This window comes from Arvicanthis niloticus, chromosome 26 (assembly GCF_011762505.2).
Source record: "Arvicanthis niloticus isolate mArvNil1 chromosome 26, mArvNil1.pat.X, whole genome shotgun sequence".
Classification (NCBI taxonomy): domain Eukaryota; kingdom Metazoa; phylum Chordata; class Mammalia; order Rodentia; family Muridae; genus Arvicanthis; species Arvicanthis niloticus.
This window is the reverse complement of record NC_133434.1, coordinates 30,942,355-30,962,526: the sequence shown is the minus strand read 5'-3', so window position 1 is coordinate 30,962,526 and position 20,172 is coordinate 30,942,355. Positions and strand designations below refer to the sequence as shown.

The window sequence follows — 20,172 nt, the reverse complement described above, 5'->3', positions numbered from 1 at the left end:
TCAGATAGTCTTTAAACAGAATTAACCTGGACCCTAGACATAATATGTATGTATGTATGTATGTATGTATGTATGTATGTATGTATTTGAGACCAGACAGGTTTAGGCCTTCAACTGCCTATATAGTTGAGGGTGACTCTTTCCTACCGCCACCTAAATGCTGAGACTTGAAGCCTAGATCACCATGCCCAGATGTAGAAAACCAACTTTGGGCTCTGCATATGACATGGGGCATGGGAGTAGAGGTGTGTGTGTGTGTGAGAGAGAGAGAGAGAGAGAGAGAGAGAGAGAGAGAGAGAGAGAGAGAGAGAGAGAGAGAGAGAGAGAGAGAGAGAGAGAGAGAGAGACAGAGAGAGAGAGAGAGGAAGGAAGGAGAAGGAGAGGAGGCAGAAGAGGAGGAGGGGAAGGGAAGAGGGGAGGAGGAAGAAGAGGAGGAGGAGGAGGGGAAGGGAAGGGGGAGGAGGAGGAGAAAGAAGAGGAGGAGGAGGAGGAGATGGGGAGGGGATATCGCCGCAGGTTGTCACCCACTGACCTGGTTCTCATCCTTCCAGAGTGGGCAGTCTACAGCCAGCAGCAAGCAGCATTTGCCATGATCAACACCATCCATGCAGGGAGCAGGTTCTGGCTTCAGCTCACATCCACAAGAAAGTTGTGTGATTCTTTGGCAGTCAGGTGCCAAGTAGAAGCACAGAAGCACACTGACGGACCTGCCTCCTATGTCTTGGGCAGGTGTATGCATGTATCCTGTGTGATCACATGTCAGTCTCCTGGCCTGGATGGAGCATGGTTCCTCTAACTGCAAAACGGAATGAGAACTAGCCAGACACCAAGGAGCTTCTGCTTGTTGAAAGGAAGCAGATAGCAGACAGAGAATGTCAGGAGAGCAGCTCCCCGTTGCCTGGTCAGGAAGGAGACCGTCAGGGCGGGGGTGGGGCTTGATGTACAGCTGGTGTAGCAGATGTGGATACCCTCTGTACCACAAACAAAGCCGAACTGAAGCACATCTGTGTGGCCTCATTTACTCCAGCTATGAGAAAGTGGAGAGCCCCCGATATTTGTGGACAGGCTTTTCTCTGCAGAAGGTGGCTGTACTGAGATGATCTGCTGACCTTTTGGGGGTTTCCCTCTCTGCAGGTACTTCTGGGCACACAGTGTTCTTAAAGGATGTCAGGATGTCTAATGTCCTAGATGGTGCTTTACCACACCTATGTTAGTCTATATTATAAGACAAGATTTTGCTAAGGTGACGGATGCCATTTGCTTGGCTTTCCAGAAAATTTGTCTATTTTCCTAAAGTGTTAAGTGCCTGACTTTTCGCCGTCAGTCACAGCATCAGCTATGAGCTTTCAAGGAGTTGGCCCCACATGTTGTCTGGTACAGATTCCTTGTATGTATTTCTTTTAGGCTCTACCCAACAGTTACCTAGCAACAGCCAGGTAGAAGCCTGGCTTGCTATAAAAGAACTATTTGACCCCCACCCCCATCCCCAACCCCTTGCTCCTTCTCTGTCCCTTCTCTTTTCCCTTTCTCTGCCTCTACCAGCTTCTCAACCTCCCCCCTTCTCATCATCCTTCTCATGTCCCAAAATAAACTTTATTTTATACTAGACCTGTTGCACGGCTGGTACTTGGGGGGGGGGGTGCCTCAGCATGTGCCCTCTGGCCACATCATACCGGGCACGATTTGCTTTATCAGGATTCAAGATGATCTTCCCCCAAACATCTTGTTAACATAGAGACCAAGGTGAAATCAGTTCCCGGGGAGTTGGGGTTTCACTGTGGCCTTTTCTGCACTGTGACCACCTTATTCAGACAAGGCAATGCCCTGCAGAACCAGCAGACAAACGGCTTCTTTTTTTTTTTTCTTTTTAAATATTTTATTTATTTTATGCACATGAGTACACTGTAGCTGTCTTCAGACACACCAGAAGAGGGCATCAGATCCCATTACAGATGGTTGTGAGCCACCATGTGGTTGCTGGGATTTGAACTCAGGACCTCTGGAAGAGCAGCCAGTGATCTTAACGGCTGAGCCATCTCTCCAGCCCCCCAACCCCCATGGATCCTTTATAGGCGGCTTGATGGATGTTACCTTCTTGAACTCAGTACCTTTGATTATGCCCCAGGGATCTGTGTAACATTGTGCCCATTAACGTCTGTTCTGGAGGGGGAGGTGCTGAGTTCCCCTTCTCTTGGATATAAAGCCATCGCTGGGGGCAGAGCCGTTTTCTTGGGTGTATCAATTTCATTGGCTCACCAAGTTAGACTTGAATGGAATTGTTCTTCTGGTTTCCTAGTCCTCTCTCTGAGGTCAGAAGCCACTTGCTCACCTCTTTGGGAAAATTTCACACAGCTGTGAGTAGAGTAATGGGATGGGTTGAATAAGAATGGCCCCCACAGACTCATACGTTTGAATGGTTAGTCACCAGGGAGTGGACCTATTTGAGAAGGATTAGGAGGTGTGGCCTTGTTGGAGTAGGTTTGCCTTGTTGAAGGAAGTGTGTGTGTGTGGGGGGGAGGGCTTTGAGGTTTATAAAGAATATGACAGGCTCAGTTTCTCTTTGTCTGTCTGTCTTCTTCTTCTTCTTCTTCTTCTTCTTCTTCTTCTTCTTCTTCTTCCTCCTCTTCCTCCTCCTCCTCCTCCTCCTCCTTCTTCTTCTTCTTCTTCTCTCTCTCTCTCTCTCTCTCACTCTCTCTCTCTGCCTGCAGATCAGGATGTAGCTCTCATGGAGTACTCTAGTGTCTAGTGGCATGCTCCCCACCACGGTGATAATGAACTAAGCCTCTGAAACTGTAAGCCAGCCTTTAGTCAAATGCTTTCCTTTATATAATAAGAGTTACCTTGGTCATGGAGACTCTTCACAGCAACAGAATAGTGACTAAGACAAGCAAGGACACAGACAATTAACTAAGCAGATCTTTTAACCAGTTTATTGCATTTTTTTTTAACAATAAAAATAAATTAGTTGTCCACAAAATAGTGCTGGGAAACAGCCCATATTTGCTCATAGAATTCACCATTTACTTGTCCCTCCTCTTCCATAATAACTTAAGCCTGCAGAAGGGACACAGAACTGGTGGTGTCCTCTCAGGGGTTTCTTGGTTCTAGTTCTGCAGTTCACAGGTCAGCCTCGAGGCCCTGGCCCCCACAGTCCCCAGCAGGGACCCTAGGGTTATCACCAGAGCTGAGAACGCTGCTGTGTGTCTCCAAGCCCCTCCCAGCCCCTCATCCCAAGCCGACCACAGCTCTGACCTGAGCAATGAGGCAGGTGAAGCTAACGGCAGGCCACACTTAGAAGGAAGGGATGAGAAAGACCAGTTAACTTTCCTTCTCCAAGTGTTTGGGTGTGAGGCGAGGGCAGATCATATGAGAAAATACAATATTTAAGACAGAAAGGTGGCAGGTTTAGTCAGGCACAATACCAGGGGGGAGAGCCCCTGAATACATCAAAAGCAGAGTTAGTTATATTTGATTTTAAACCCCCAAAAGTTTGGCCAATCACTATATAAACAGCTGCAAGGACTGATACAGAATAAGACACTGGGGTGCAGCAATGTACCAGGAGGCTGGCTTGGCTAATCAAACAATTTTATGTAAATGTGGATGGCATATGTAAATAAATACCTATTAGGTTCCTTTACAATGAACATAGTCTAAATAACAGAACTATTCTGGTGTTGCAGATATAGTTCAGAATACATATTTCCTTTAAACATCTTGTATTTACAGAGAACAAAACAATAAGTTATAGCAAAGGATATCCTTACGTTGGGTGGATGTGGGGGGGGGGAGGGCTGGGGAGACCCAGGAAGGTGGGAGTTAGTGGATGTAACAGAATGGATTTTGTCTCCCTGAGGCCAGGAGCTGATCATCTGACAAGGCCACTTTCCACAGCACTGTATGGATCCCAACAGAACAAGGACTCAGAGCACAAAGGACTTGTGGGGTAGGAAGCTGCTGCTCTCCGTCAGCAAGGGGTCCCTCAGGAAGGCAAAGCGTTCTTACAAGGGATTAGAGAAAAATAGCCCAGGCTAGTCAAGGCTGCCTCGGTGGGAGTGTTGTGCCCCCAGGCAGGTGATTAACTGCCCCTCTGTCTGTTTGCTCCTCTGTGAAGCAGGCATGTGGAGATGGCTCTGCCCAGGTTGCCAGTGGCTGCCATAGGAGGGCACAGGCAGCCTACAGGAAGAGGTACTCATGGGTTTCAAATGGAGACAAGTCACTCGGAGCTGTTCCATTTTGGAGAGCCCCTTCCCACATCCTGACACAGTGCCATCCGGTCTCATCTGCCACTTCTATGGAGATCTACCATCTCCAGCATCCCTGCACCGTAGAAGGTTCCAGCTTGCAGAAAGTTTCGTTATTCTGTAAGAGCGACCCTTGCACTGTGCCTTCTCCCTCCGACTCCTGAGAGGGCTCTCATGGTGTCTCTTCCACAGATAGCCCACATCAGAAGTCCCTCGAACTGTCTCCAGCAGGCTGCCCTCTTGATCAGGACTGAGAAACCCCATCTAAACATTCCCTGTGAGCAGTGGTCCTTCCTACAGACCCCAGCTTGACTCTCAACCATGTTTTCTCTGTGGCTTTGGTGGCTTGTGGAATGGCTCAGACACACACGCATATATGTGTGGTCATGTGGAGGTCAGAGGACAACTGTTGTTCTTCAGGTGCCATCCACCATGTTTTTTTTTTTTTTGAGATACGGTTTCTCACTGGTCTGGAACTTACCAAGTAGGCTGGGCAGGCCAGCTAATGAGCCCCAGAGGTCCTCCTGTCTCTGCCTGCCTAGTGCTGGAATTACAAGTGGGTACCACCACACTTGGCCTTTTGCATGTGGGTTCTGAGACTCAAACTCAGTCCTTCAGTGCTTTGCTGACTGAGCTAACTCAATAGTCCAGGGTCCTTATATTCTGACGTTTCCTCTCACTCTTAGACTGGCTTTAAACTTAGCAGAAAGTCTTCCCTTTCTAACGCCTCTCAACTGTATATTCTTTTAATCCAAAGGCGGGGCTCTCACCACCTCCCAGTAAACTGTTAAAATATAGGCCTTCTCTTCAGGGTTTAAAAAAAAATATTTTCAGTTCTCTCTTATCCTAACTGTTGGCTCTCCAAGCTCAGGGCGTCAGCCAGCTTTCTTCTAAGACATCTAGGCTCCATGCAAAATGTTTTATCTGGCAAGGATCTGGCCTCCACCTGCAGGCCTGACAGATCATTCACCCTGTTGTGATGTCGTCTTGTTTCATTTTGTTCCTTATATTTATATAGGAAAACTCTATAGTGTCAATGCTAAGACAGCTATTAATACACTGAGGCTATCTTGGGCAGGTGCTAGTAATATCCAGATGTCTCCATACCACACAACACATTAATCTAGCATCTCCCGTTTCTCAGCCCTTTAGAAAGCCACCTTTTAAAAAGAGAAGGTTGGGTGTAAACGAGGAATAGAGAACAAACAGATGATGCGTGCTAAAAGCCAGGAGGGAAAGAGAAACAGAAATCCTGGGCTGAAAAGCTCCCCTGGTGTCTCCCTAGTCTGAGCATGGCTACAAGCAGGGAACTGCTCCCTCTAGCGGCCAGATAGCATATTACCACCTGGCCCTGAGAGGTAAACAGAGACCCAACATAGGCTGTAAGGAAGGTTTTTTACAAAAAAAAAAAATTTGTTTTTTTTTTTTTTTTTCCAGTGAGAGAAAGCACACGCTTTTCATTTGGGGCTTTGTTGACTTTTGTTGAGAAGGGCTACACAGTAGCTTTAATTTACCCAATTTTTCATTCAGAGCTCATGATGTGGCCATCTGGCACACCAGAGGAAAATCAATATTGAAATATAAATTTCAGTTCTACATCACAGCCAAGGAAGGGAATGGAGAGGCCCCAGAAGGAGGTGGCAGATAACCATCTACGGGGACGAGCATCCATTCCTGATGATCACTGGGGAGGCAAAGACCCCACTGCCCACACTGTGTAGGGAGGAGGCTGTGCAGGGGATGGAAGGAGGAACCAGGACCTTTGCAAGGTTGGCTTTCTAAACAAAGTGGTTAATTGACCCCATTCTAAAAAGCTGTAACCTTCTAAAGGGGACTGAAGTCCCGGGAACAGCTCATTTTCCTAGAAAAATCCACTGAACTCAGACAAAGCGTTTTTCTAGTTTTGTTGTTGGTGTTTTGTTTTATTTGGTGTTTGCCTGAAGACCAGGGTCTGCCCCGTTTTCTCTGACCTACACTTACCACAGGAGGATCATTGTCCTTGCTAAGAACTGTGAGGTGACATCTGAGACATAGGATAGACAAAGCCACCACCACCCCTGCCCAGCCCTGAGAATTTGTGAGTTGGAAGGACCAGAGTGCTCCCTCTCTGTAGAGAAGGCCTTGAGGCCCTGTGACTGCCCATTGTGGGGTGGCTTTGGCTGCTAGAACATGTTCCTTCTCCGGAGCTAATGCCAGCCTTCATTTTACCTACAGATAATGCCTGCCTTACCCTCCGGCATGTACGCAAACACCTTCCAGGGAATCCTTCTGATGTCTGGCTTGTCCAGCAAGATCTGAGAATGGCTGCATAGAGGGAAAACTGCCGGGGACAGGCAGAAGCAGGCACTGAGAGTGACCAGCAGAAAACTGGACAGAAGCTGCTCGCACGCGTGGTGGCTTCTCTCTGTGTTTAGCATGGCGAGTGCGGTCTCTGCTGGGTTGTGTATCTCCTGCCCCACAGGAGAGGTGGGGCTGCGTGCTGATGGGAGCAGTGCTTGGCCTCCAAGGCAGAGAAAGATGCTGAAAGGATACTCACAGAAGGCCAAGGCCATTGGGATCCTGACAGAGTGCATCAGACCAGACAGGTTATACCATCCCCACATCTGTGAGCGGTCACAGTGCAGGCTGGTTCATGAAGAGACCTTGTGCTAAGGGTATGTGCCTTCTTTAAAGGAAACCTGCCCAGAACCCAAAATAATTTCTGTAAGTTTACAATTTTTAAGAAAAAAATATTTCTCTTAATTGTCCCTCCCTCCCAACCCTGGCACCTCAAGATGGCTCATCTTTCAATAAACACTGAGTCCCTTCAGGCCTGGGGCCTCTGGAATTACAGTTGGGCAGAGTAACTAACTCAGCAGAGATACGGAGGGCTTCCTAGCTTTTTTCTCCCAGATCTGCAGCATTAAAATTGGTCTTGAATAAGACCCTTTCTATTGCAATATGATGTTGCTGGGGTAACTGGCTTGGCTTTCCCCTAGGTGGTACCATGAAGAACCCAGGAGAGATAATGGAACATGAGCCTATGGGATTTGGGGATTTGCTCCTCCAGCTCCAGAGTAGCCCAGAGAATCCTTGGCAACTGGCCAGCTCTCCCTGTGGCTATCTTGTCTCTCGGGACAGTTCTGTTGAGAATGGAACTTAGCAAACACCAGAGTCCTGTCAGTACCAGTTGTGGCCTAGGGAAGCGCTCATTTGAGGCAACACTTGGGGACAGAGGAAGGGTCTCAGAAGCCTGGGATGTTCATAGAACGAGAAACTTCTCAGCCTCCTGGTCAGACAGGAAGCCCCCATTTATTCTTCAGACTATAGGTCCTGACCAGAGCCCAGGCTGGCCGCCGCGGGTGCTGCGGGGTGAGGGTTATGCTCAACCATCTGGGGTAGGCACTTAGCCCTGTCCCCAAACGGCAGCTCAGTTACCTGAGAAGAGCCTCAGTCTCCTTGTTAGTAAAATGGGAGCATATATTCACCCCCACCCCCACCCCTTAAAGACAATGGAAACTGTCCATTGTCTTTAAGAATGGCGATGGACACAGCTGGGCTGAGGTAACAGGGGTGCACAGGTCTCAGCAAGGTTTGTCGGTGCTGCAGGATGGGGTGCTGCCCTCTCTTGACGTTCCAAAGGGGTTCGACTTTTGGACAGGCCAACAGTACCAGGAAGGACGCTGTGCCTGGTCAGTGGTCCAGCTGCTGCCTTGGACAGCAGCAGGCCTGGAGCTGGGGTGAGAGCTGTATGTTTGATTCTTCAGAAGGCACCATCAGCAGGTTCCAGGACCCAAGGAAGGTCGTCATCAGGATAGCGCATGCTCAAAGGGCCAGTCACGGCTTTCTAACATCCTGGGTACCACGTGGTACGCTTTATGAGGTGGGAGCGGGGGTCCCCGGCTGAACAGCAAGCAGGCAAGTGCACTGCTTGTAACCTCAGGAGGGCCGGAGTGTTATCGGCTCCCCAGAAAGCCTGTGTGTCTGTTGGCCACTCGGGTGCAAGAGGCACAGCAGGCGGTCTTGTAGTAGTTGTAGACACAGAGGCGCGCCTGGACCACCACGTTGCAGTTGTAGTACTTGTCCTTGCAGTTTTCATCTACAGTGGAAGAGAACAGAAGAGATTCCTGAGCCCAAGAGGCAGCCAGGACCGGTGGGTAGAGAAGGGAGAAGACACAGCACTTCACATGGGCCCTGCTCCTGTGTGTGCGTGCCCTCGTGTGTGTGTGTGTGTGTGTGTGTGTGTGTGTGTGTGTGTGTGTGTGTGTGTGTGTGTGTATGTATGTATGTGGGGGTGTATGGATGTGTATATGTATATATGTGGGGTATGTGTGTATTTATGTATGTATATATGTATGTATGTATGGGTCTAGGTGTGTCTGTATGAGTCTATGTGAAAACATGTAGAAACCAGCATAGGATGTCAGAGACGTCAGGGAGTGGCCTTGTTAGGAATCAGTAGAAGTAGGAAGGGGTTGAGAGAGGATAATGAGGCATATAAAAATGACCCCGAAATATTAAATATGTATATGAACCTGTCAAAGAATGATAAAGGAAAAAGAGACATCCGAGAAAGAAGTTGAAGAGCCATTGTGGAAGATAGCCAATGACTCTGGCCTCTACATATACGCACATGCGTGTGGGCAGAGAGGGAGGGGGGATGGGGGAGAGACAGAGACAGACACACACACACACACAGACAGAGACAGACACACACACACAGAGACAGAGACAGACACACACACAGACAGAGACAGACACACACACACACAGACAGAGACAGACACACACACAGACAGAGACAGACACACACACACACAGAGACAGAGACAGAGACAGACACACACACATACACACACACACAGACACACACACACACATACACAGAGAGAGAGAGAGAGAGAGAGAGAGAGAGAGAGAGAGAGACAGAGACAGACACACACACACACAGACAGAGACAGACACACACACACACACAGAGACAGAGACAGACACACACACACACAGAGACAAACACACACACATACACACAAATACACAGAGACAGAGACAGACACACACATACACACACACACACACACAGAGAGAGAGAGAGAGAGAGAGAGAGGTACACACACATACACACACAGACAGAGAGAGAGACACACACACACATACACAGAGAGAGAGAGAGACAGAGACAGACACACACATACATACACACACATACAGAGAGAGAGAGAGAGAGAGAGAGAGAGAGAGAGAGAGAGAAGGAGGAAGGGAGAAAGAGAGAGAATATACATTCAAGAGTGTCCAGGGATAGTGGGCACATCTGTAATCCCAGCACTGACCCAGGACCTCACTGATTGGGTAGTCAGGTTAGCTGTTCTCCTGTCTCCCCTTCCCCAGGGCTGGAGTCACTCAGCTATTATGAGGGTGCTGTGGGTCTAAATTCAGGTCCTCATGCTTGTACAGCAAGTACTTTACCCACTGAGCCATCTCCCCTGGCTCCTCTATGTGATGGTTTGTTTGTTTTTAAAAAAGATTTATTTATTTATTTAATGTAGAATACTCTATCTGCATGTGCACCTACATGCCAGAATTAGGATTTCATTACCGATGGTTATGAGCCACCATGTGGTTGCTGGGAATTGAATCTGGGTCCTCTGGGAGAGCAGCCAGTGCCATCTCTCCAGCTCCCATCTCTCTTTAACCAACCACTGTGACACCTAAACTTAAAAAAAAATGTAAATATTCACATAGCTCTTAGCCACTTTTTTGAAATTGAATTTATGCATTTGTTTATATCACTAGGGAGGATATAATGTATGCATTTCCCATTGCTAGACATTTGTTTCCATTCTTTTTCCTGTTATAAATAGTGATCTTTTAAGTGAATTTTTAAGTGTTCTTTCTGAGTTTTAAAACTCATACAGCCTTTACTAGATGTGATGGCTGCCCTCCTAACTATGTGAAGCCATTTGTATTTCTCTCGGCAGAGCAGCAGAATTCCATTTTTGGAGGGGTGGGGGATGGCGGGGCAATGGGAAGAAGACAGGGTCTCACATAGCTTCAGCTGGCCTTGATCCTGGAGAATGAGAAGTCCTAATCCTCCTGCCTTCATCTCCAGTTCTGGGTACCACCATACGTGGTCTATGCTGTGCTGGAGATCAATCCCAGGGCACTGTGCGCGCTAGGTAAGCACTCTGTAGCTGAAGAACACCCCCAGAGCAGCAGAATCGTCCCCCACCATGGGCTGTATTTGTGTCTGTCTAGTGAATTCTAAACTCTCCCAGTGAGGTGAACACATTGTATCAGTGTTTGCTGCTCAGGTTCCCTTTGTTTTTGCCTGGGAACTTACAAGTTCTCTCTATGCCATAGATCCCTGTCTTCACTGGTTGCCACGTTGCTAGCATCTCCTCTAAACTTGTAGCTCCTCTTGGCACTGCTTTTATGATGTCACGTGATCAGCAGACACTTGATGTTTTATTTTTATTTTTTTTATTCTTTTTTCTTTCTTCCTTCCTTCCTTTCTTTTTTTTTCTTTTTCTTTTCTTTTTTTCTTTTTTTCTTTTTCTTTCTTTTTTTTTTTTTTTTTGGTTTTTCGAGACAGGGTTTCTCTGTGTAGCCCTGGCTGTCCTGGAACTCACTCTGTAGGCCAGGATGGCCTTGAACTCAGAAATCCGCCTGCCTCTGCCTCCCAAGTGCTGGGATCAAAGGCATGCGCCACCACCTCCCGGCGACACTTGATGTTTTAATGTTATTGGCATTGCAGTGGTTTCCCTGGTAACCACTCTGGGGTTTTCATTTAAGAAATTCTTCCCTACTCTAAGATAAAACATTTCCAACCCCTCCCCCCCCAAGTCTTTCCTTAAAGTTTAAAATTTCTGATTGCATTTATTTCCTTAATTCTTCAGAAACTGGTGAGGGTGGTGGTGATTGTGTATGTGTGTGAGTGTGTATGAGTGTGTGTGTGTGTGTGTGTGAGCACATGCTCACAAGAGCACGTGTGTATTGAGAGGCGGGGATTCAATGTTGCTGTTTTTCTGTATATGTAAGCGTATAGGAACTATCTCATTATCATTTGACAAGGCATCCTTTCCCCAGACTCCTGTGCTAACTCCACCAAGTACCAAGCATTTTTGGTTTATTTGGGGACTTCCTATTGAACGCTTTTACCTGTTCACCTCTCCCTGTGCTGGTATGCCTTTGTTTGTGGCAGAGTAAGTCCCTTAACACCGTTATCCTCAAGATTGCCCTGGATATTCTTTGCTGTTATTCGATATCAACAATTTGATATATCCAATTTGTATTCGATATACCCAATTTAAAAGATCCTGTATGGATTTTGGCTGACATCACATGAGCACCGGGAAGGCTCCAGTGCTACCGTGTAGGTGTGAGGACCTGAGTTTAAGTCTCAGGACCTACACGGAAGAACTGTGCACGTGGTGTAGCTTGTAATTCCAGGCTGGCAGAATGGGACAGGGAGATCTCGGAAGTTCCCTGCAAGCCAGCCTACATCACCCAACCACAGGCCAGTGACAGACACTAGCTCAAATAAATAAAAAAGGGAGAGGGTAAGGAAAAAGAGATGTAAGAAAATACTTGAAATGCATCTTAGGAAAATATGCTACAATTATTATAAAGGACTCTTAGGTAGGGGGCTTCAAAATAAATATTGATAGAATTCCTATGTCTGGGTTGTGCACACAAGCTATTTACCTATTTGTCTTGGCAACACCACAGTGAAGGGATTTAAATTTGGATCATTAATTGTCCCTCGCATTGCTTTTGAAAAGGTTGCATTTAAAACACAACACTGAAAAAGAAAGTTGTCTCGGGCACACAGACATGGGTAACTAAAGACGGTTAAAACTGCCAGATCCTTGGAATTGATTGCATAGATTTCGAAGCAAGGCGTGGCTGCCATAACCAGTTTGTGTATTCTTGGGACCCATCTCTCAGCCAGCACACACTCGTCAAAGGCTTCTCACTAATAAGATGTGAGAGGGCTTTGTTCTGCCTCGGGTTTTATGTATCCCTGACTGGCCTTGAGCTTGGTATTGGGAGATGCTGATCCTGAACTTCTGATTCTCCTGCCTCAGCCCTGGAATGCTGTGATCACGGGCACTCACCACCATGCCTGGTTTATGTGGCGCTAGGATCAAACCCAGGGCTTTGTGATTGGTAGGGAACCTTTCTGACACTCAGCCCCGTCTATGATTTTTTTTTTTTTAAAAACCGGCTTGGTCTTCCAGACTTAGCTATGGTATCTCTTCAAGGGAGGAAAAACTATGTCATTTCCAACATAAAATCCAATAAAGGGGAAGAAAAGGAAATTACAAGGTTAACAAACTAGAATATAGAAGTAAACCATGATAACCGTCTGTTTGTCTTTAAATGACTCTCAAAGCTAAAGTTAAAAATGTCCAAACCAGTAGCACACGTTATGAGACACAGAGGACATCTCAGTGTGTCATAGTCTTAAACTATGAAATTATAGCATCAAAGCACCCTGACCCCTAAACGCCCCCCTACCCCAGACATACTGCTGTTGCTGTACACACGATCACAGAGAACCGGCTCAGCCATTTCACCCTGGATAACTTGACAGAGCGAGAGGAGGCTCATTTCTCTTCAGATGGAACCCCAAAACTCACCAACTTCAGGGACACAGTCCTGAGGGTTACAAGATTCTCTCTCTTCTGGTTTCAACTGGGGGTCGCAGAGGCTACCGGGGGTCATGTCATCTGACAGACACCGAACTTCCCGAACCCGGAATCCGCCCTGACAGCTCTTGGAGCACTGTGGGGCAAACAGAGAGAAAGCGTCAGACTTCTCAGCAGCCTGTTAGGTCCTTACACCAGGGAGGAAGATCAAGGGAAAGCCAAACATCTCCTAGGAGGGAAAGTGAGCGTTAAAACACACACCCACACGACACCTAGCAGGTTGGCTACCCGTGTCCTGTCTGCCCCACTCCCATGCCCACTCCTTGCTTGCACTGTTCTGAGTGAATTCTAGTCTCCCACCACATAATATTTTATGGCTCCAAAAAGAAGGAGCCTTAAAAATGTACCATTGCTATGCCTTATTGTCTTCATAGCTACACATTTACTGTTTCTAGTCTTGTTTTAAAAAATTTGGTGAATCTTTCATATATATATATATATATATATATATATATATATATATATATATATATTTAAATCAGGGTCAGGACGGAGGAAAGTAGACACAGGTAGACATGGAATGTATTGCGTAAGTGTAAGACATTTCCAAATGATAAATACAAAGTATTATTTTTTAAAAAACACTAAACAAAACAGGAGCTGGAGAGATGGCTCAGAGGGTAAGAGCATTGCCGTCCTTCCAGAGGACCTGGGTTCAACTCCCAAGTCCCCGCGTGGTGGCTCACAATAGTCTGGAGCTCCAGCCCCAGGAGAGCTAATGCCCTCTCTTCTGCTCCAAGGGCACTGCATGCAGGCAGTACACAGCCATATATGCAGGCAAACACCCATACACATAAGATAAAGGAAAACATGAAATTAAAATAATAATAATAATATTATTATTATTAAAAACTAGGATCTGTATCTCGGTTATACATTGTAATCATAATTCTTAATCTAAACCTGCAGGTCTCCCTTCCGTCACCTTATCCTTGTTTATCTTTAATGTTTAAAAACTAAAACAAATTTTCTTTGAGGCAGGATCTCACTGTGCAGCCCTGATTTGGCCTCGAGCTCACTCTGTAGACCAAGCTGGCCCAGAACCCATGGAGATCAGCCTGCCTCCTGAGTGCAGGGATTAAAGGTGTGGGCGACCACACCTACCAGGACTATTGCTTTTCAATTACATTTATTATGTGTGTTGGCAGGTTCCACGCCTATGTTGTAGAGGTCAGAGAACAACTGGTGAGAGTTGCTTCTCTCTTTCCACCGTGTGGGTCCCCGAGATGGAACTCAGGTCTTCAGGCAGTTAAGTGCCTTTATGTGCTGGGCCATCTCACTGTTACTTAATTTTTATTAATTTAAAATTTTAAACTAATTAAAATATTTAAAACAAAAAATTATTGTTTTTGGAGATAGGGTCTCATGTAGACCAGGGTAGCCTCAGCTCTCAATATAGTTGAGGATGGTCTTGAATGTTTCCCTATTGTTTTGAAAAATGTGTTATTTTTGGACAGTGTCATCCATGTAGATGCATGCATTTGTATTTTAGCTATTTTCATCCCTCACTGTCTTTATTCAGCCCTTCCTACTCCCACGGACCCCCTTCTTCTCAACAAGTGCCCCTCTTATTTTCATGTCTGGTTGTGTGTTTGTTTGTGACCCACTCTAATTAGGGCTGCTTGCATGAACATGGTGGGGACCATTTTTTCAGTGACTAGATTGAAGGAAGTGACTGCCCCTCCCCCAGCAACCCTTAACTGAGAACAGCTCCTCAGAGAAGGGTGGGACCTCATGAATCCTTTCCCCACAAGGAATATAGCATCTCTTCATGGGCTGGGCCCAGGACCCTCCCCAGAGTCATCTATGGACCACCATGACTTACCATGCTCCATTCTGTGCTAAACCACTTAGCTCCACAAGGCTTGAGGTGGCAGGCCTGCTGGCTCGGGGGCTTCTCCAGGAATGAACACTCATAAGGGTCTAGCACTTCAAAGGTGTCTGCATTCTTCCTAACACAGATCACCTCCCTCTGCTGTGTCCCACTGCCACACTCGATGGAACACTGGAGAAGAAGCAGAGACAGATGGGTGTCACATGACACAAAGGGGACAAAAACCATGCTCATGGAGGGACATCCTTAATTTCTCCACTGAGGCATATGAAAAAGAGCAAGACAGAAGATACAAGAATAGAAAATCGGGCTGGAGAGATGGCTCAGTGGTTAAGAGCACTGGCTATTCTTCCAAAGGACCCAGGTTCAATTCCCAGCACCCACATGGCAGCTCACAACTATGTGTAACTCCAGTTGGAGGGGCTCTGACACCCTCAGTCACAGCTGCAGGCAAAACACCAAGGCTCAGAAAAATTAACAGAAGCTGGCAGAGGCACTGGTAAAATCCACTGTTGATAAGGAATATAGGGGCTATGGGTAAAATGTTCACTGCACAACTGAGAAGACCCCGAGCACCCATGTCAAAAGCGAGTATGGCTTTTAGTGTTGGGAGGCAGAGACTGGAGGATCCTGGAGGCTCACTGGTCAGCCAGTCTAGCCAACTAGTGAGCTCCAGGATTAGAGGGAGACCTTGTCTAAGAAAATAAGGCAGATGCAGATGAAGGAGACACTGGCAATAGCCTGTGTGTGATGGTGCAACCGATACCTGATCCCTGATGCAACCATGCCTGTGGGACTGCACTGGCACCAAGGATCAGAGAAGGTGGGCCAGGGCTTGGGTCTCAGTGGGTTCTCAAGGACATGGTGTGACACTCCAAAGATAGATCCATTTTTATCTGTGGGTGATAGCAACCTGGGGTAGAGGCGGTGATGTTTGCAGGGGTGACAACAGCTATACCACTTGGGGTACCGTCTGTCTTTCCCACTCCATACTGTATTTCTCCCCAGGGGGCAGTGCTGTAGCTGCTGAGCAGGTAGTCCCACAGTGGGCACAACTGCTCCTATCCCATTCACGGTTCCACGACTGCTGTGTGAATGTGGGGGCCATAGTGCAGCTTCTTGGCACATGGCCAGGGACAGAGGCCTGGCACAACTGCCAGGTAAAAAAAAATTAATAAGCAGAGGGAGAGAGCAGTTCTGATTTTGATTAAGTGCTTCCCACTGCCAGCCATGGGTGACACCTCTGTGATGGCTAACCTTGGCTGTCAGCTTGGCACACCTGGGAAGAGTGAGCTTCAGTTAAGGAGTGGCCACCATCAGATTGGCCTCCATCAGATTGGCCTGTGGACATTTTCTTGAGTGTTAATTCATGTAGGAGGACCCAGCCTACTGTGGGCGGTACCATTCCCTAGGCAGGTGGGTCTGGTCTCTATAAGAAAGGTAGCTGACTCTGAGCCTGAGGGAGCCAGTAAGCAAGGTTCTTCTGAAGTGCCTTGCTTAAGCTCCTGCCCTGAGCTCCTTCAATGATGGACGGTGACCTAGAAAAGCATCGAAAGAAATGGACCCTCTCCTCCCCAGTTTGTTTTTGGTCCAAGTGTTTTATCATAGCAGCAGAAAAGCAAAGTAAGAGATACATCCTAGCAGCCCATGGAGGCTGGCATTAGCCTCTGTAGTTGAGACAAGGAAACAAATCTCAGGGAGGTGAAATGACCTCATCAAGTCAGGAATCCCCTGAGATTGGAGCTGGGTTCAGTTATATCAGTGTCCACCAGGGATGCCCATGAAACAGCCCTGGAAATACTCCAACCCAGTCCTCTGAATCTTCGGAACTTTACAGATTTTATCAATCAAAACAGAAGGAGTCTAAGAAGAAAAAACATTTCCCCACACTGTCTACATAAAACCAATTCATTGAAATGGTTGAGATTATAAAATTATATATATTTTTCATAATAGGGTGTCCTGTAGCCTAGGCTACAATCATATAGCCCAAGATGATTTTGAACTTATGATCATTCTGCCTCTACCTTCCAAGTTCTGGATTTACAGGCATGCACAAACGTGCCTGATTTCATTAGTGCTGAGGGTTGAACCTGGGGCTTCATGCATGTTAGGCAAATTACCAACTGAAGCACTCCTGCGTGAATATGAATACACACACACACACACACACACACACACACACACACAAGATGTGTGTGTGTAGGCTTTACCTGCATGTATGTAGTATAAAGCCACAGAACCAGAAGATGGTGTCAGGTCCCCTGGAACTGGAGTTAAGGATGGCTGTGATCCCCCACATATGTACGAGGAACTGAACTCAGGTCTCCAACAGGAGCAGCAGTGATCTGAACTGTCAGCCATTCCCAGTACCCCTCCAGCACCAGGTCTTGCCTGGCTATTGTATATGTGTACCTTGGATACTCTAATGATAGTCGTTGTTGTTTTTATATGTTTTTGAGACAGCATCCTATGTAGATGTGATATTTATGTGATATTTTACCAGGTAAGGTCAAATGATAAAATCCTGAGGTCAGGAGCATTCTTGTTAAAGAAATCTTCCCCCCACCCTTTGAATGCTTTTTAAAAAATGCATTTTGAGACAAGTTCTCATGATATATTCCTGGCTCTTCTGGAACTCACTCTGTAGACCAGGCTGTCCTTGAACTCACAGAAATCGACTGCCTCTGTCTCAGGGTGCCAGGACTAAAGGGGTGCACCACCATGGCCAGCTGATAATTACTTCCTTAAAACACATCCACATGGTGCGGGAGACTGGGAAAGGACAAATGGTGTTTCTGCCTCCTGCCCTTTGCTGTCAACTTGCTTTCCAAAGGGCCTGTATCAGTTACAGGGGAAGGCCGGCCAATTTTATCAAGGTCTGTCTTTGAAGCTACTTTAAAAAATTCCTACGGAGCCAGCGTCTGGATACTGTGCAAATCATGACCTTCAGCCAAAGGCCTTGGAGAAGCAGCCAGCCCTGGAGCCAGAGCTAAAAGGGCCAAATCCAGGCAGGCAGTGGGGGTGGGTGGGGTAGGGGCTGTGACAGGGCGGTCACTGGGATGGCTTGATAGATTTTTCTCAGGGATTCATATTCAATGCTGGAACAAGGAGGAAAATCAGCTCATTGATTTGTAAGTTACTTTAGTTTCTTTATTATCTGCTCTTTATAACACACACTTCCAGCTTTAAGACAAATTGTGGTGAGCTGGTGAGATGGCTCAGTGGTTAAGAACACTGGCTTCTCTTCTAGATGCAATTCCCACCAACCACATGGTGGCTTAAGACCATCTATAAAGAGATCTGATGTCCTCTTCTGGCGTACATGTGCACATGTAAACTGAGCACTCCAATATAAACAAACAAACAAACAAACATCTGTGTATATGACGTATGTGTGCATATGTGTGTGAGTGTAGGCAAACATGTACCCCGCTGCATGTCTGGAGGTCCAAGTTTGCATAGGACCTTTACATTTTGCTTTGAGGCAGGGTCTCTTGCTGTTTGCTCTCTTGCTGTATTCCAGGCTGGCTGGCCTGCAATATATATAATTTTTTTTCAAGACAAGGTTTTTCTGTGTAGCCTTGGCTATCTTAGAACTTGCTCTGTAGACCAGACTTCTTGAACCCAGGTCCACCTGCCTCTTCCTCTGCCTCCTGAGTGAGGGAATTAAAGTTGTAAGCCACCATGCCTGATTTTTAAATGTCAGTTTCTGACATTGTCAAGTACTAACAAACCAGCTAATGGTAATGACACAGCAGCGGCAGCTACCTGCTGCATTTACTATATGTCAGTCTTCTCATGCTCATTCCCCGAGGCACAGAGATTTGCTTTGTTCACTGATGTAGCTCACATGCTTAAATGAGCACACAGTAGGTGCACACTGACTGACCTTGTTGGCTGAACAATGTGCTTAGGTGAGCACGCAGGCAGGGTGCACCTATTGGCTGAATGACCCACCAAGAACATCACAGCTTTTCCAGGTCACGACAGGCAGCTAGGTCGTGTGGCCAGATTCAGAGCTGTCTTCTAACCACTCTGCTACATTGCCTCTTCTGGAGATGGCAGATGTACTCAACTCTGGCTACCCACCTGACTCCAGCTGCCAGTGAACCACTCCACCTTGCCTGTGCAGGGCCCATTGTCACAGGGTGTAGCCTCCGCTGGCCTGTTGTTCCCGCAGCCTTCCAACGGCAGGCTGCTCACGTGGTTGGTCATGCACACCACGGACCGTGTCCTCACTCCAGCCCCACACTCCGCTGAGCACTGTGAGCCAAAAGGAAGACGTATTAGCGGGGTCCTTGCAGGTTCTGGGGGATACTTCCAAATGATGCCAAAGACTTCCTGTCCCTCCAGCGCTCGCTTCTATAAATAGCTGACAAGCTTTTCTCACTCAGGACAGACTCCATGATGGGAAGCTCCTACTTAGCTATCTGCCTTCTAGGGTTTTAGTCATTCATGGACACATCTTTGTATGTGCTATGTGGGAAACTCTAGAAACAGTTCATCAATTTTAAGTGGTCCTGACTATCCCGTTCTTCAAGATGTATGTCTCAGTATTCCACCTGTACCCCGTTCTAGATAGTCAGCGTTGCTGCAGTCACATGGCCGAATGAGAGGCTCTGAGAGCACATGGTCCCCTCTTCCTGGATGTTCTCCCCTTCACTAGGAAACACCAGAAGCTGGAGGGCTAGACTTCAGTGCTCTTTCCTCTAAAGCACCCTTGCCTACCTCTTTTAACATGCTCTCTGCCGCCTTTAAAGTCACGTGGTTCTCTACCCACTCCCTTCTTTTGTTTTTTAAATTGTTTAAAATTTTTGTGTGTAAATACCGTGCATAAGTATGTATACATGCTTGTGTGTGTGTGTGCGTGCATACGTGTGTGCTCACAGGTTGGGGCCTGAAGTTTATGTTGGTGTGCCCTCCTCAACTGCTCTCTGCCTTATTTTTGGGGGGTCAGGGGCTCTCACTGAACAGGAAGCTCACTAATTTAGTCACAGTGGCTGAGTAATGAGCCCCGGGGATCCAGCTCTCCAATGCCAGGCATTGTAAGAAAATTCTTTCCATTAGAGATGGGAGTTGGTTGTGAGGTGATCAGTTAACTAACCTTTCTCTCCTCTCACTTCTCTCATGTCTTTGTCACTCCCGCACATATGTCCCTCAACGGCCACACCCCTCTCTTACACTGTTACTCCACTCTGTATATTTTTCTCCTTGTTAAAGTAGGGCACACACCCTCCAGACAAGCTCCCCTTCTATGGTCTTCCCTTCTCTCCTTTGTCGTATAAAATATTAACAACAAATCAAATCTATATACGGCTGTCTAGTTAATCTTTTGTTAGTTCAAGCACAGGCTGAAGTCAGAGAGCGTCTGGGTAGAGGTAGTCCTGACACCTCCCCCAGG

At 46.9% G+C, this 20,172-nt stretch overlaps 1 protein-coding gene across 5 annotated transcripts in view; it reads right to left on the bottom strand.

Moving 5' to 3' along the window:
- Positions 1 to 2,915: 2,915 nt before the first annotated feature.
- The window catches only part of Thsd4 (thrombospondin type 1 domain containing 4), a 562,869-nt gene continuing 545,612 nt past the window's right edge, over positions 2,916 to 20,172 (bottom strand). For all 5 annotated transcript variants that reach the window (XM_076925454.1, XM_076925453.1, XM_076925455.1 and 2 more), the window contains 4 exons: positions 18,861 to 19,034; positions 14,760 to 14,939; positions 12,866 to 13,010; positions 2,916 to 8,322 (listed from right to left, as the gene is read on the bottom strand). In XM_076925454.1, the coding sequence (XP_076781569.1) occupies positions 8,180 to 8,322; positions 12,866 to 13,010; positions 14,760 to 14,939; positions 18,861 to 19,034 (642 nt within the window). In that variant the 3' untranslated portion in view covers positions 2,916 to 8,179. The remainder of the gene's footprint in view (positions 8,323 to 12,865; positions 13,011 to 14,759; positions 14,940 to 18,860; positions 19,035 to 20,172) is intronic.